Source organism: Entelurus aequoreus, linkage group LG03 (assembly GCF_033978785.1).
Source record: "Entelurus aequoreus isolate RoL-2023_Sb linkage group LG03, RoL_Eaeq_v1.1, whole genome shotgun sequence".
In the NCBI taxonomy this organism is placed as follows: Eukaryota; Metazoa; Chordata; class Actinopteri; order Syngnathiformes; family Syngnathidae; genus Entelurus; species Entelurus aequoreus.
In genome coordinates, this window is record NC_084733.1 from 46,817,780 (window position 1) to 46,834,303 (window position 16,524).

General features: G+C 40.0%; 1 protein-coding gene and 1 long non-coding RNA gene across 7 annotated transcripts in view; one reads left to right on the forward strand and one right to left on the reverse strand.

Annotated features, from left to right (window-relative positions):
* arid1b (AT-rich interactive domain 1B) overlaps positions 1-16,524 on the reverse strand; it is a 692,248-nt gene that overhangs the window by 522,295 nt on the left and 153,429 nt on the right. For all 5 annotated transcript variants that reach the window (XM_062041960.1, XM_062041959.1, XM_062041957.1 and 2 more), the window contains exon 2: positions 12,625-12,828. In XM_062041960.1, coding sequence (XP_061897944.1) covers positions 12,625-12,819 — 195 coding nt within the window. In that variant the 5' untranslated portion in view covers positions 12,820-12,828. The remainder of the gene's footprint in view (positions 1-12,624; positions 12,829-16,524) is intronic.
* The window catches only part of LOC133646518 (uncharacterized), a 52,649-nt gene that overhangs the window by 277 nt on the left and 35,848 nt on the right, over positions 1-16,524 (forward strand). The window contains exon 3 of one of the 2 annotated variants that reach the window (XR_009825306.1): positions 9,883-10,202. The exons of the other annotated variant lie outside the window; for it this stretch is intronic. This is a non-coding gene — a long non-coding RNA (uncharacterized LOC133646518). Of the gene's footprint in view, positions 1-9,882; positions 10,203-16,524 lie in introns of those variants that run through there. 2 annotated transcript variants of the gene reach the window in all.

The following is a 16,524-nucleotide window of genomic DNA, read 5'->3' on the forward strand; positions in this document are numbered from 1 at the left end:
TAGGCGATGCGGTGGTGCTGCTGCTGCTTTTAAAGCCAGTACCGGATAATTAGAAACTTTAGAAGCACAGTTCCCATGGCTATAGCCGGAGTGAACAACTAATTCTATTTGAACTAATTACGTTCCATAGCGCTATGCAGTGATTGCTACGACGGTGCTCAGCCTCCCCTATGTAATACGCCCGAGGACCTCCACACTAAATAGTACCATCGATGCATTCTTACCAGTGGGAGTCACTGTGTGTTTTGGGTGTAACATCTCAAAGCATGCATCTCTCTCTGCATCAACTAGTAAAAGCCCTCTGCAGCCTTCAGATAATTTAGTTTTGGGAGTGTGATGACAATAAAAAGTGGTAGTAGTTGTTTGTCAGCTTCTTCCAAAAAGGGTCTGTCGAGCTCAGGTTTTACACTAGACCAGGGGTGGGAAAACTTTTTTGGCTCAGAGGGCACATTGGTTTTTGAAATTTGACAGTCGGCCTGCCAGCCTGGCGAGCACATGATGCATTTCAAAGCATATCATATCTGTTGGAACTAAGAGCAGGCTTCTCAAACATTAGCTATTTTAATCATAATACATCTATGTTCAACAATAATATATCAGAACATCAAAGAAACATAAAAATGGTATTTAAAGGGTTAACACTTACAGTCTCTTTCAGTGGGAGCAGTTTTGTTGATCACCCTTTTATGTCAGTGCGTCCAAGCCTAGTATCAGTTTTCTTGTGGCAATTCTCAAAACAGATACCATACCATACCAACTTTATTTATAAAGCCCTTTAAAAACAACCACAGTTGAAGAAAAAAGGGCTGTACACCGCAAAGAAATACAGACAAAGGACAGACTAAAAAATAACATTTAAAACAGAGGTAAAATATACACACGCATATATATATATATATATATATATATATATATATATATATATATATATATATATATATATATATATATATATATATATATATATATATATATATATATATATATATATATATATATATATATATATATATATATATATATATATATATATATATATATATATATATATATATATATATATATACACACATCTTTTTTACATACATACACACATAGAAAAAGCAAATACAATTTAAGAGCAATTTGTTAGATAAAAAGCAGTTTAAAACAGTTCAAAGTCTCATGCTGGGTTAAAAGCCAGTGAATAAAAATGGGTTTTAAGAAGGGTCTTAAAAGTAGCCAAAGAAGGGCCCTGTCTCACATGGAGAGGGAGATCGTTCCAGAGTTTGGGACCCGCAACAGAGAAGATTGAGATATTTGCTCAATTCTGTTTTAATATTTGGCGGGCCGGATTAAAGGGACCAGTAGTTTGCCCATCCCTGCACTAGATGCTTCCATCTATGGCAGGGGTGTCAAACTCAAATACAGAGTGGGCCAAAATTTAAAACTGAACAAAGCCGCGGGCCAAGGTTGAACAAATTAACCTTTTAATAGGGACCCGAACAAGTTTTGCATTGAATATTGAACAAGCAAGGCTTGTATAACTTTATAGTGACATGCAAAATTGAGTTTCAAATAATAATAATAATAATTAAAAAATATCATTGGCATATCAAATACAATTAAAATAAAAATGTAATGCCTCTTTTCTATTTGCAGCCTTCTGACGTAAATATCAACATTAACTTTTTCCACAGGCTAATAAATTAGAAAATAAAATAACAATGAATAAACCAACCATTCAGGACTTTAAACTGCTCAGTTTGCAACACACTGATCTAATCTGATGTGCCCAAGCCAGATACCTGGCATCTTTTCTTGGATGCTAGTTCATTAATGTCGGGGCTCAGGCTTTGAGCTGAGGCAACCTTCATTATCGAACAAAGTTGTTCATCAGTCATTATACCTCGTAGTCCACCCGGACCACAGTCTGTGGGGCGTGCTTTAAAGGCACTGCGTTTATCGTCCTCCACGAGCTGTCGGCACGTCTGCTTTTCATCCATTCCAACAACGTGCCGGCCCGATCACAAATAATGTGCGACTTTAGCATGCACACACATGTGAATGCAAGCATACTTGGCCAACAGCGATACAGGTTACACTGACGGTGACCGTATAAATAACTTTAACACTGTTAGAAATATGCGCCACACTGTGAATCCACACCAAACAAGAATGACAAACACATTTCGGGAGAACATCCGGACCGTAACACAACATAAACACAACAAAACAAATATCTAGAATCCCATGCAGCCCTAACTCTTCCGGGCTGCAATATACACCCCCTCCCTCCGTGCGTTGGTTGAGGCGGGCGGGGTTGGGGGGGTGGGGTTTGGTGGTATATTGCAGCCCGGAAGAGTTAGGGCTGCATGGGATTCTGGGTATTTGTTTTGTGTTGCATTTACGTGTGTGTGCGTGCTGAAGCCGCACATATTATGTAACTGGGCCAGCATTCGCTGGACTGGGTGAAAAGCGGACGTGACGATTTTTGGGAGGGGCACTGAAATTTGAGAGTCTCCCAGGAGGGTTGGCAAGTATGAGAATTAGCGGTGAACGCGGTGTTACCGCGGCACCGCCGCTGAATATAATCGGAGGGCCAGCTCTAGTGTTAATTTGATATCGCCTCAAGCGGCGGGCCAGCTCTAGTGTTAATTTGATTACGCCTCAAGGGCCAAGTGAAATTACACGGCGGGCCAAATTTGGCCCGCGGGCCAGAGTTTGACACCCATGATCTATGGGCTTGGGACCAGCACGGGACAGTTAGGGCACTGATCACAAACATAACCTGCTCCGGCTACATCATAATAATATTGTAACAAATAATTAATACGTCAACCCGATATTCTGCCATTGTGACAGCTATTCCAGTACTCTGCTGGAGACAAACTACATTAAAACTTTAGTAAGTGCATCGCTATGTCACTTCTACTGTACACTTATCTCAGTATAAGATAATGATCTGTAGTGTAATGGTCGATTAAAAGTTGTGTCCCTGTGATTGTTTTGTAAGCTATTCATTAAGTTGGTCCACTTACTGCAACTCTGCCTGGCACTTCCATTGAGCTTGTATCAATCAGTTTTATTACAAAAACATGTCCACGTACGTGGTCATTAACAAAATGCAACATCAAAGAGCCCAGTGTATAATGAACTTTACATAGTATAATGAACAGTACAATACGAGCCACAATGTTGAAAGGAAGACAAATTATTTACAATACATATTTTGTGAAACGATGGTACCTCGATTTTTGTACACCCCGCTTATTGTCCCCGGTTTTTGTATGCCATCTCGGTTATCATATAGCCAAACATTTGCACGTAAACAAACTAGTCAATTTTCTTGCATATCATTCCATGGACTTGAGTGGCCATACAAATAATCCACGAGTAGGAGTCTTGTCGTTTTATTATTAGGAATGTTCCAATCAGGGTTTTGTGTTGCCGACTTCAAAATCGATCACATGTATTAACTGTACATTTGTCCATGTATTAATGGTGAGTGCTATTGACAGGTTAACAATTATAACATAATGTCTTTACTAGTTCCTTATGTTCTTTCATTACATACATTGTTTGATCAAAAAAAAAGTCAATAGTCCACAATTGCAACAAAACATTCCCTGAGTTTATAAACAAAAACGAAAAAAGGGATTTTGAGGAAATCAAAATATTGATCCAATCACTCTAGAATCGGTATTGACACCACTAATTTATGTATCGATCCGTCCTCATACGTGTTGTGTATGTTTGGCTCGCTGAGCATGCCTGTTCCTGGCTTGCGCTCAGTGTGTAACATGTTTAGCCTCGTCCTCCAGTGATATTGGTACAAAAATACTAAAAAAAATGCAGTTTATTTGCTGCAATGGAAGTGTTGATTATTAACTTAGGGGAGCGGATCCACACTGTGTATAGAGACACATAATTAGCTGCTCGCTTGTTTGCCGGGGTTAAGGTTGTCAACAGTCCCTTGAAAAACGTAACCGTCCTGTATTTAGAGACAAAAGTACACGTTCCGTATTGAGCAGTAAAGGGACTCACTTTGTTCCGTATTTTTATTACAGTGAGAATAAAACATTTTTTGTAAAATATCAATAGATTCTATCGAATACAGCTTTGACAACAGTTTGCTGCAGGCTAAGGTTAAACCAATCGATAACAACGTATCTGATCGCTCACCTGTCAAACCCATTGCAGTTGGAATTTTCGGGTATTTGTTTGTCTTGCCTTAGCTGCTGTCACTTTGCCGAGCTTCTGAAGATCATTCCAGCTAGCTAAATGCCACGATGACATATTTTTGTAAGGAAAGATGCAAATTGGGAAATTCAGCAATTGTTTTTTTCTGAGCTACATCTGGCTAGTACATCTGCTAACTTTCATGCTAACTTAGTATCGGTAGCTCACTTTTTAAAAAAATTTAATTTAGCAATTTTGCTCTTTTGTTGTTGTTGTAAAAATAATGCCTTGTCCTCAAAACACAAGTTGTGTATCCGTGTTGTTAAACATAAACATACCTGTAATGTGTCTAGCTTTATGATAGTGGCACTCCACTGTATGATAGTCACACTACACTTTATGATAGTAACACTACATCTAATGATAGTGGCACTCCACTGTATGATAGTCACACTACACTTTATGATAGTAACACTACATCTAATGATAGTGGCACTCCACTGTATGATAGTCACACTACACTTTATGATAGTGACTCTACAGGAGTCCAACAGTTATCTGGTGACACAGTAACTCAACAAAGGGTCCAATTATCTTTTCTGCAACTCTTAATAGCTCAAGTGTTAAAAGATGTCATCATGCTTCCATTTAATGACAAATGATCACAATATAGCATCAAGACCATGGCCACAGGTGATTTCATTTAAATGTAGGCAGTCATATAAATAAAAGACAATTATCTCACCTCTCTTTTCTTGTTATCAAAGTAGTTCTCATACTAAAAAAAAACATAAGGTGTGCCTTATGTTATTTTTCACGGATTTGGCAACCTTAGCCGGGGTATTAAAAATAAATACAGTGTCAGCCCTGAAGGGATCTGCATTTGGGATCAGCATTAAAAGGCATTGTTTGGCAATGTCGATGACATTGTTTTAATAAGAATTTGCCAATACTTTTTTTGTATTATTATTTACAAAAATAGCAAAGAGAATAGTCAGTCCAACAAAATAATACAGACGAGAACAATCCCAGCTCCAAACCAATCACAGCCCGCCACACTACAAATAGCAATACATGTGGCCCATACTAATCCAGAGTTTCCCACACATTCATTTATTTGTGGCGGCCCGCCACGAAATAATTACGTCCGCCACAAATTTAAAAAAAAAATGTTTTTAAATAAATAAAAAAATTTAAAAAATAAAACGTATTTTTAATTTTTTTGTCCTGTCCAGCTTCTCAGGCAAATCATATAGTTGATGTAAATGCCCATATAGGCTGTTCAGATTTACTTTACAAAAGAGAAGTGTAGGATACTTCTCTTGTTGCCTTATTTGTATTTGACCATTACTGTTTTCTGTTTATTTGTTACTGACTGTGGCAGGACACCTCTGCCTCTGTTTCACTTGATGTTGCTGGTAAATAATATGGTTGTAGTAGTAGGCTAAAGTTAAATTATTTAGCATGCACTAATTAAAGGGGCAGAGCTTTAAGAGACATTTTAGCTGTTATATTTTATAAGATATATTTTTTGTAAGAACCACAATTAATAAATATATTTCAGTGAATAAATTATTGTTCAAATCTGTATATAAATATGCACATAACGTGTTGTAATTATATTGTAAAATGGATGGATGGACGTTTAAAACAAAACTGTTATTGTTAATTAGTAAGTATACATTTTTTGAGCCTTTTTAGAGAAAATCATATCATTGTAGTAAATTATGCAAATTACTCGATGATGCCATGGTGGCCACGCCCACAGCCACGCCCCCCACCGCCACAGGTATCTTGGCAGTTTATGGGAAACACTGTAATCAGTGGCACATCCCTAGTTATAAATACATTTATTGGTCTACCTGTGTTCACAACATGTCTATACATCCGAAACATGCCTGTGTTAGCCTCTTTATTCCTTACCCAGAAGTCATTCTCACCCTGCTATATCTCCCCTCTATGATGTCATCACTGTTTGACTCTATAGTTCTTTGCAACTTACACAGTTACACCACAAGTCTCTTGTGCTGCTTTTTTTTTTTTACAAAACCCAAACCCAGTGAAGTTGGCACGTTGTGTAAATCATAAAGAAAAAGAGAATACTAAGATTTGCAAATCCTTTTCAACTTATATTCAATTGAATACACTGCAAAGACAAGATATTTAATGTTCGAACTGAGAAACTTTTTTTTTTTTTTTTTGCAAATAATCATTAATTTAGAATTTAATGGCATATTGCAATAAAGTTGGCACAGGAGCATTTTTACCACTGTGTTACATGGCCTTTCCTTTTAACGACACTCAGTAAACGTTTGGAAACTGAGGAGACCAATTTTTGAAGCTTTTCAGGTGGAATTATTTCCCATTCTTGCTTGATGTACAGCTTAAGTTGTTCAATAGTCCGGGGTCTCCTTTGTCGTATTTTATGCTTCATAATGCATCACACATTTTCAATGGGAGACAGGTCTGGACTTCAGGAAGGCCAGTCTAGTACCCGCACTCTTTTACTACGAAGCCACGCTGTTGTAACACGTGCAGAATGTGGCTTGGCATTGTCTTGCTGAAATAAGCAGACGTTGTTTGGATGGCAACATATGTTGTTCCAAAACCTGTATGTACCTTTCAGCATTATTGGTGCTTTCACAGATGTGTAAGTTACCCATGTCTTGGGCACTAATACACCCCCATACCATCACAGATGCTGGCTTTTGAACTTTGCGCCTATAACAATCCGGATGGTTATTTTCTTCTTTGGTCTGGAGGACACGACGTCCACAGTTTCCAAAAACGATTTGAAATGTTGACTCGTCAGACCACAGAACACTTTTCTACTTTGCATCAGTCCATCTTATATGAGCTCGGGCCCTGCTAAACCAGGGGCGTTTTTGGGTGTTGTTGATAAATGGCTTTTGCTTTGCATAGTAGAGTTTTAACTTGCAGTTACAGATGTAGCGGCCAACTGTAGTTACTGACAGTGGTTTTCTGAAGTGTTCCTGAGCCCATGTGGTGATATCCTTTACACACTGATGTTCGTTTTTGATGGAGTACCGCCTGAGGGATCGAAAGTCAAGGGCATTTAATCTTGGTTTTCGGCCTTGCCGATTACGTGCAGTGATTTCTCCAGATTTTCTGAACCTTTTGATGATATTACGGACCGTAGATGGTGAAATCCCTAAATTCCTTGCAATAGCTCGTTGAGAATGTTGTTCTTAAACTGTTGAACAATTTGCTCACGCATTTGTTCACAAGGTGGTGACCCTCACCCCATCCTTGTTTGTGAATGACTGAGCCTTTCATGGAAGCTGCTTTTATACCCAATCATGGCACCCACTTGTTCCCAATTAGCCTGTTCACCTGTGAGATGTTCCAAATAAGTGTTTGATGAGCATTCCTTAACTTTCTCAGTCTTTTTTGCCACTTGTGGCAGCTTTTTTGAAACATGTAGAAAATACAGGTTGAAAAGGATTTGCAAATCATTGTATTCTGTTTTTATTTACAATTTGCATAACGTGCCAACTTCACTGGTTTTGGGTTTTGCATTAAACGACTGCAAAATAAGCCACCATGGGGCCACAGAAAGTTTTACTTTCCAGCGCTTTAAGAAAGAAGGTGAGAAACACTATTGAATTCAAGAAATATCTCATAGCAAAGAATAAATGTTAAGCGTGTAACGATTGATCAATATATCAAAATATCAAATTATATTCTTAAATTCCAAGTATTTTTATCTGTGCTCGGCAAGTTTGCCTTCCAAAAGATAGGTATCGATTCAAGATCATTTTAAAAGGGAATTGATCGGTTTTATTAATACTTCCATCCATCCATTTTCTACCGCTTGTCTCTTTTTCGGGGTCGCAGGGGGTGCTGGAGCTACTTGAATAAGGCAAACATTGGATTGAAGAACGGCAGACTTTATATGAAGTTTAGCACTTTTAATAATGAAGACATTAAACATTAAGTCTATTCTACCGCCTGTGGCATCATTACAACAAAAATGGCGGATACTTACGGTGGTAGAGAAAGGTTATAACAAACGCAAACGCAACAAGACCATAACGTAATATGTGTGCCGCGTGTGCGCCTGTAAGAGGTGGTGCTGTTGTGTATGACGTGTGCCACAGCACAATTGCAAAAGCCACAACAGCGACAAATAATGAATCACAATAATAATGATAATAAAGCCGCATCACAACTTGAAGCCACAAAAGATGCAATCCACAAAGCGGAAGTGATAGCAAAGCAAGTTACGGCGACACAGCGACTTCCGAAAGACAAGGAGAAGTCATTTCATGAGAAACTTTGTTGTCTACTGTTAAAATGTTGGTTAATGTTCTTTTATTGAAAATTGCTTCAATGTTGAAAATATGAGCAGAAAATGTTTCCTCTTGTTAATTCAACCTCAAGTGTTGGTTGCACTTTATTCAAATAAGATGTGTTGCATTGGCCATTAATTGTTGTTTACTTGCTTGTTTGTATCCATAATGCATTTGTATCTAATTCCTTTACAGCACATATGTCAGAGTCAAGGCCCGCGGGCCATATCCGGCCCGCGAGAAGGTTTTTTACGGCCCTTGGGATGATCTTGATTTATTATTAGAACCGGCCCGCAGACCGCAGATCTTTTACACGCACCAAGCGGATGCCGGTCCAAGGTTCCGAAAGGGGGCGAGCGGCCCGCCGGGACGCGCCTGCCGGCCGAAGGGCTGCAGCCCGGCCGTCAGTCGCGGAGCCCGCCGTGCCACGCGCGCCAAGGGGGCGGGCCGAAACCCGGCCCCGAGGCCCTGAGACTTCTGCTTTGTTTCCCCAAACCGCGCGTCACCGCCGGGCCCGCACCACCGTCGGGCTGCAGCCCGAGCGTCGGTGGCGGAACCCGTCATGTGCCGCGCGCGCCAAGCGGAGCGGGGGGGTCAAGCGGGCCGAAACCCGCAGGCCACCCCCTCACCACGAGGCCCTGAGACTTCTGCGTTTGACCCCTACGCGCGGCCCGTCGGGACGCGCCCGCCGTCAAGCCACGAGGGCCAGCCGTCGGGTCGCGGAGCCCGCCGTGCCACGCGCGCCAAGGGGCGGGCCGAAACCAGCGGGGGGTTTCGGGCACCCAACTCGCCTCCCTCCCACGGAGGGAGGAGGGGGGTTTAATGTGAACATTACTGTGCAATCACATATTTAGAGTTTTTACTCAATTCAAGTTTAAAAGTTAAAGTTTAATATTTGTTTTCACTGCATGTTACTTCTCCTTAAACAAAGTGTTGTTTTTGATTTATAGATTTTTGCACTTTATTTTATTGTATTTCAATTTAATTATATTTTAAAAATATTTCAGTTGAGTGGATGATAGAAAATTGCTATTATTGTTTTTTTCTTTGAAGTAAATTTAGCCCACTTTTGCTAAAATAGAAAATATAGGCTACTGATGGTGCCTTGAATACCGGTTTCTTTCATTTAATGTTCATGTTATGGGGATTTTTATATAAAGGAAATTTGTCTTTTGTGTCTGTTGAAAATTCAAGATTACTGACAGAGCCATAAGAAAATATTGCTTTATTTATCTGATCATATTGGAATATATTTGTTAGGTTTTCAGTAGGTTCAATTAGGTTCACTAGACTATATGCGTCATTTAAAAATTTTTCAATGAACATTCGAACAGTCCGGCCCTCGGCTTGTAGCTAAATTTTTTATTTGGCCCTCCGTCCATTTGACTTTGACACCCCTGCTTTACAGGAAACAACAGGAAGAGAGGAAACATCACCTGCAGTGTTCAGTATCCAGTTTTTATTTCACAGTCACACTGTTAAATTTGTTTTCTATAAAGTTACTGATTCAATTTGAACTGATTGACTTGTTCGAATAGTTTTGTTCCAAAAAAATTAGATAGTTCCTGAATTTTATCGGCAACCACAAATATCGAATCTAATTGTTGTTAAAACGAATCGTGGTTTTTTTCCTGCTTTTTTCCGTTGCCGCTTATTGCCGTTAACCTGACTCTCGCCAGATCTTTGTAGTTCGCTGAGCTCCACAAGGATCTGGGACTTCTCAATAGGAGATGTATTTCAGAAGGCGGGGCCTCTTAAAAAAATAATTGTATGTGATTGGATAAACCACTTGTCCGTTATCTTGAATGACGTGCTACTTCAACCACTCACATCCAAATCAACCTGTGACGCTGATGAGAGCGACGCTGGGAAATCCAAAACAGAACAGCCGACATATTGGATAACGACAGAGCGGAAAGTTAATAAATGCCTTCAAAACCGTTCTCTGTTCATCTTTTAAAGAATAATATTTGATGGATTTGACAAAACAGTTGCAATAGCAGAATCAATGTCAGCACACGACTCCTCGCTGCGTGCCGCCGTTGTTGTTTGAATCAAACAGTCGCTTCGGCGCTACGTCACATCTATGAAATCCCGCCCGGTGATCCTGATTGTTTCATTATTGTTTCCTATTTTGAAGGAGTTTGCATTGCCCTCGAGCCCAGATCCTTGTGTGGAGCTCAGCAAACTACAAGGATCTGGCGAGAGTCAGGTTATATTGCCGTGTTCGCCGACAACAACGTTTCATTCGTCATTAATATATACGCTGCATTCTGCATGTAAAACTATAATGTTTGTAGTTTTAAGACAATCTAGGCCAGGTTGATGTACTTGGAAAATGTCAGTGATTCACATATTTGTATTACAGTATGTGCATTCAAGCAATATATTATTTAAATTCGTGAATCTGTCTGTTAGTGTGTTTCCCCTTCTTGGCACATATCTCTGTGGTTTTGCTATTTTTAGAAGCCCACTCGCTCCAGTGTGAGGTATCCAAGTCCAATGGAACAGACAAAGCTGTGGCAGTAAATAGCAGGCAGTGACAGCGTAGGACACTGTGCCCCCATCTCGCTCTCTCTCTTCTCTTGAGCACACACTCAGAACCCGGTATAATAAAAAAAGGATGAATCGTCATCCTTTGAATGTGCTACTAACCTACTATTGCCCACAATCATAACTATAACAACAAACACACGCTCCTTAAAATGATCGTGTACACAGAAGAACTATTGTCAGCAAAAGCAACCAGTATGAAGCAGGCATGTGGATAGTGGTTCAACACACTCTGCTCACCCATCACCTCCTCCAGCGGGAGTGTGAAGGAAAGTGAGTGATGAGCAGGAGTGACATAACATGTCCGGCTGTAAAAAAAACAAAACAAAAAAAACACTGCTCTTAAATTGAACCTGCAAAAGCCTTCAGGGGATTTATTTATTTATTTATTTATTTATTTTTTTGATGACAAGTGTGTATGTCATGTTTCTGTTTTTTTCTGTTTTGTTTCTTTCCAGAAGCAATAAAAATGGTTTCATAAAACCACAACGACCACAAACGGACTGTTATTAGACAGCTTTATAGCACCCGGAGAGTAAATCATTTCACGGCCATCATTGTATGTTGCACGTTGGTTGTCTTCAAATATTTCTTGTCCAGAATGTCCGCCTTCGAAAGAAGACAGATGTCTGAATGTGGTAATATCCTCCTATGATTGACGTTTGCTTATAGGAGCAGCATACCTGCTGGTCATGTTTCTCTCAATACTAATGGATAGCCAGGTACAACAACATATTTTTTTTTCCAAAGATCAAATTGTCATCATAGCTTGGCATTATTTTCAAAGGTGCCCCGTTAAAATTCACCCATCTATCCATTTTCTACCGCTTGTCCCTTTCGAAGTTGCAGGGGTGGCTGGAGCCTATCCCAGCTGCACTCGGGCGAAAGGCAGGGTATACCCTGGACAAGTTGCCGCCTCATCACAGGGCCAACACAGATAGGCAGACAACATTCACACTCACATTCACACACTAGGGACAATTTAGTGTTGCCAATCAACCTATCCCCAATACATTCACTTTTTAATTACCTTACAGTGCACCCGTAAAGTAAGATAAGAAAAGATAATCCTGTATTGATTTAGTATTCGCAGCTCTTTACTTTTTCCACATTTTGTTATGTTACAGCCTGGAATAAATTGTTTTTTTGTCCTCAAAATTCTACCCACAATACCCCAAAATGACAACAGATTTGTTCCTTGAGACAATCCTGTCTCGGAGGTCTACAGAAAATTCCTTCGACCTCCTTCTTGGTTTGTGCTCTGCCATGCACTGTCAAGTGTGGGACCTTATATATAGACAGGTGTGTGTGTTTCAAAATCATGTCCACCAACTGAATTTACTTTTAAGCTTCATGGCAAAGGCTGCCATGAAACTTATGCACATGTGATTGTTTTTCTTAAAATCTTTAATAAAAAACATTTTCACATTGTCATAATAGGGTATTGTGTGTAGAATTTTGAGGACGAAAATGTATTTATTCCATGTTGAAATAAGGCTGTAACATAACACAATGTGGAAAAAGTGAACTGCTGTGAATACTTTATGGATGCACTGTATATTAACAATGACAATGACGTTTTGGTTTGTGGACATACCTGCTGCTGAGGATACTGCATGCTTCCCATGCCCATTTGACCTCTGCCCTGCATGCTCATTGGATAACGCTGTGAGGGAGGAGGATTGTATGGCTGGCTCGGAGGGTAAGGCCCGCCCCCTGAATGCTGCGGCCCCGAGTATGGATTATTAGCCATACTATACAGCTGCGAACGCTTCATCGCCATGAAATCCATGGAGGACACCTATGGAGAAGAAGTTTTATTTAATTATTGTTATCATGGCTGACATATAGTGATTATATTGTATGGCATATATTCAACAATCATCTGCCACGCTGCAGCCGTTGACACAAGTCCATTAAGTGCACACCCTCTAAACCACAGCAACAATTGATTTATGGCATAATTACATGCTGATTGGAGGCCTTAAATGGATGTCTGCAGGTCATGAATGAACTACAAATGGAATTACTTAGCAAAGATGTTTATTGCATTGCTACAGGGAGCTAACTTAGCTGGAGGAGGGCCAAAATAAAATGATTCAATTATAACGCATCTTCATTATAATGCCTGAAAAGGTTTTAAAGGTTGTAAAAGGGCTCTAAAGCAACGAGAAACAACAGCAATAAAAACGTAATAGCTTTTTTTTCTTTCTCCCACAACCGCAGACCAACAAGGCCAGTAATCATTCGACAACATTGCCACCTCACTTGTTGTTGCTTACAGCAAGGCAGCACAAAATACTCATTGGTAAATGTTTCTGCTTATGGATTATGAAATAAGGCAGTGTTTTTCAACCACTGTGCCGCAGCACACTGGTGTTCCGTGAGATACAGTCTGGTGTGCTGTGGGAGATTATCTAATTTCACGTATTTGGGTTAAAAATATTTTTTGCAAACCAGTAATTATAGTCTGCAAATGATGTGTTGTTGTTGAGTGTCTGTGCAGTCTAGAGCTCGGCAGAGTAACCGTGTAATACTCTTCCATATCAGTAGATGGCAGAAGGTAGCTAATTGCTTTGTAGATGTCGGGAACAGCGGGAGGCAGCGTGCAGGTCAAAGGGTATCTAATGCTTAAACCAAAAATAAACAAAAGGTGAGTGCCCCTAACAAAAGGCATTGAAGCTTAGGGAAGGCTACGCAGAACGAAACTAAAACTGAACTGGCTACAAAGTAAACAAAAACAGAATGCTGGACGACAGCAAAGACTTACAGCGTGTGGAGCAAAGACGGCGTCCACAATGTACATCCGAACATGACATGACAATCAACAATGTACCCACAAAGAGGGATACAAACAATTGAAATATTCTTGATTGCTAAAACAAAGTAGATGCGGGAAATATCGCTCAAAAGAAGACATGAACAAACTATACACAAACTATTCTCCCCTCTCCCCTCAGGCAGTAGACTATGGTCCATCCAGACCCACACCTCCCGCCACCTGAACAATTTTTTCCCCTCGGCCATCAGGCACATGAACAATAACAAGATCTGATAGCTCAGTTACAGCTTATGTTATTCTATTCTGTGTTGTATGTGTTTTATGTTGCATGATTGCACCAAGTAAAATCCCTAGTTTGTGAACCCGTTCTCAAACAATGGCAATAAAAACTATTCTGATTCTGATGAAACTGCTACAGGAAAATACCAAGAAAACAGGAAAAGCCACCAAAATAGGAGCGCAAGACAAGAACTAAAACACTACACACAGGAAAACAGCAACAAACTCCAAATAAGTCACGGCGTGATGTAACAGGTCGTGACAGTACACCTACTTTGAGACGAGCTATATTGATGCATGCGTGGTTATACTTTAAAGTCATATCCAACAATTGCGACAACGACTTTTTACTGTCAATTGAGTTTCGTTTTTTAATGATTTCTGCTGGTGGTGTGCCTCCGGATTTTTTCAACGCAAAAAATGTGCCTTGGCTCAAAAAAGGTTGAAAAACACTGAAATAAGGGATTCGAGTGACAAAGCAATTCAAGTTTGCATCCCTGGGGGGTGTTCAGTAGAGCCTTTCCAAAGAAAGAGCAGGTATCAATTTATTTCACAGTCAGTATTTCAAGGCCTTTTTAGAGAGGATTTGGAGGGGGGTCTTGTTGAGGCACTGGAAAATTCAGATCAGTCCGGGATAATCCGTCACCTGTAGAGACGTGTTTATGTGTCGGCCAGGCAGATAATGTCGACTTCCACTGTGCTGCCGTTCTCCTCTCAGGCTTTCACCCTTTTGTCTCCGCCGTGTAGGATCATGCGTGATTTATGACATTTTGTTCCTACTGTTCTTTACACACACATTCACGTCTCTCATCTCCACTAAGCAAAGTGCACACACACACACGGACACACATCTTCGCCACCCCGCCGCTGCCAACTCCCTCCTCCCCAGCTCAATATCACCTCATCGAGTGTGGAGGAGAAATTGCTGCTGCCTCATATTGCCAGGTTCATATCAAAAAGACATGTCAAGGGATGGGAGCACTTTATTCAGCAGGTTACGGGCAGACCGGTCTGGCTTTTTAAGTGGTTTTGTCTACCGAGGCATGTGTTTGGAGTAGTTTGGGCTATTTCACAGAGTGAGGAGAAGAGTGTGTGTAAAAGGGTGTTTGAGTAGTGGGAAAGATGGTGAAAGAAAGCCAGAGAGGAAGCAAGGAGAGAACTGGGTTGGGGAGGGGGGGCTGCAAATTGTTAAGCAGCATTGAGGTGTTTGCGGCCTCGTGCCACAGAGGCTCTTCTTGCAAAGGTCAACATCGACACATTTTCTAAAAGAGAAAAAGTGGACGGACTGGTTTGCTAGACACTCCTTTTGCTTAACTACTTAATGCATTCATTTATTTGGAGCATTATAGATCTGGCACTACCTTTACAACCTCGCTCATAAACACATTAAAATGGGACTGGGTCTGTCTTGTTACAACTCTGTTCAATAAGTGGCAGTATGCATCATTACTTTTTAACACACCTCACCTTTGGTACTTGGTCTACCAAACAACAAGAATACATAGCAAGACTGATTCAGGCCATGTCTACACTAAGCCGGATAACCCCTTAAAGCAGGGGTCTCAAACTCAATTTACCTGGGGGCCACTGGATGCAGAAACTGGGTAAGGCTGGGCCGCAAGAAAAGATTTCTTAAAAAAAATCTAACATGCACTTTTTAATGAATGCACCTTCTTTGAATGGCTTTCCCGCCCTAGCAACCATCTCACTCACCATGTAGCTAGCTTTGACTGCTGCATCGCTCTTTTCGCTTGCTTTTTGACGAAATCTTGTTGCCTCAGTAGACTGGTTTTAAAATTTGCAACCTGGTTCACTCTCTCATCTCCCTGGTATTTTGCATACTCCTCAGCATGTCTAGTTGTATAATGACGTTTCAAATTGTGTTCCTTGTGCACCGCAACTTTCTCTGTATCAACTACAGAAAAGAGCTATAAGGATTATTCATAAAGTAGATTACTTAGAACACACTAACATATTATTTATTAATTCGGGTTTATTGAAATTACAGGAGCTAGTAAAGTTACAGACATTATGTGTCATGTTTAAGGCTAAAAGTAAAACATTACCAGCAAATTTACAAAAAATGTTTGTCATCACTTCTGAGAATGAAGAGCATAGAAGAAAAGGTCATTTCCAACATCAGTATTCAAGGACAACTTTGAAACAAATGTGCATATCAGTGGTGGGGGTTAAACTATGGAATTCTCTTTACAATGAGATAAAAGATTGTAAAAATATATTCTAATTGAAAAAATATAAAGACAGAACAATAAGATCATATGGACAGCCATAAGTGTTTACATTTTGCTTTAAAATTATTATTATACTTATTTTTTGCCTGGTTTTGTAATTGTTTTGTACCATCCCGTGAGGTGTATATTACTTCTTTTGTTTTTTTTGTTCGGTTTGTACTTCATGAAGTTTTGCACTTGTTGT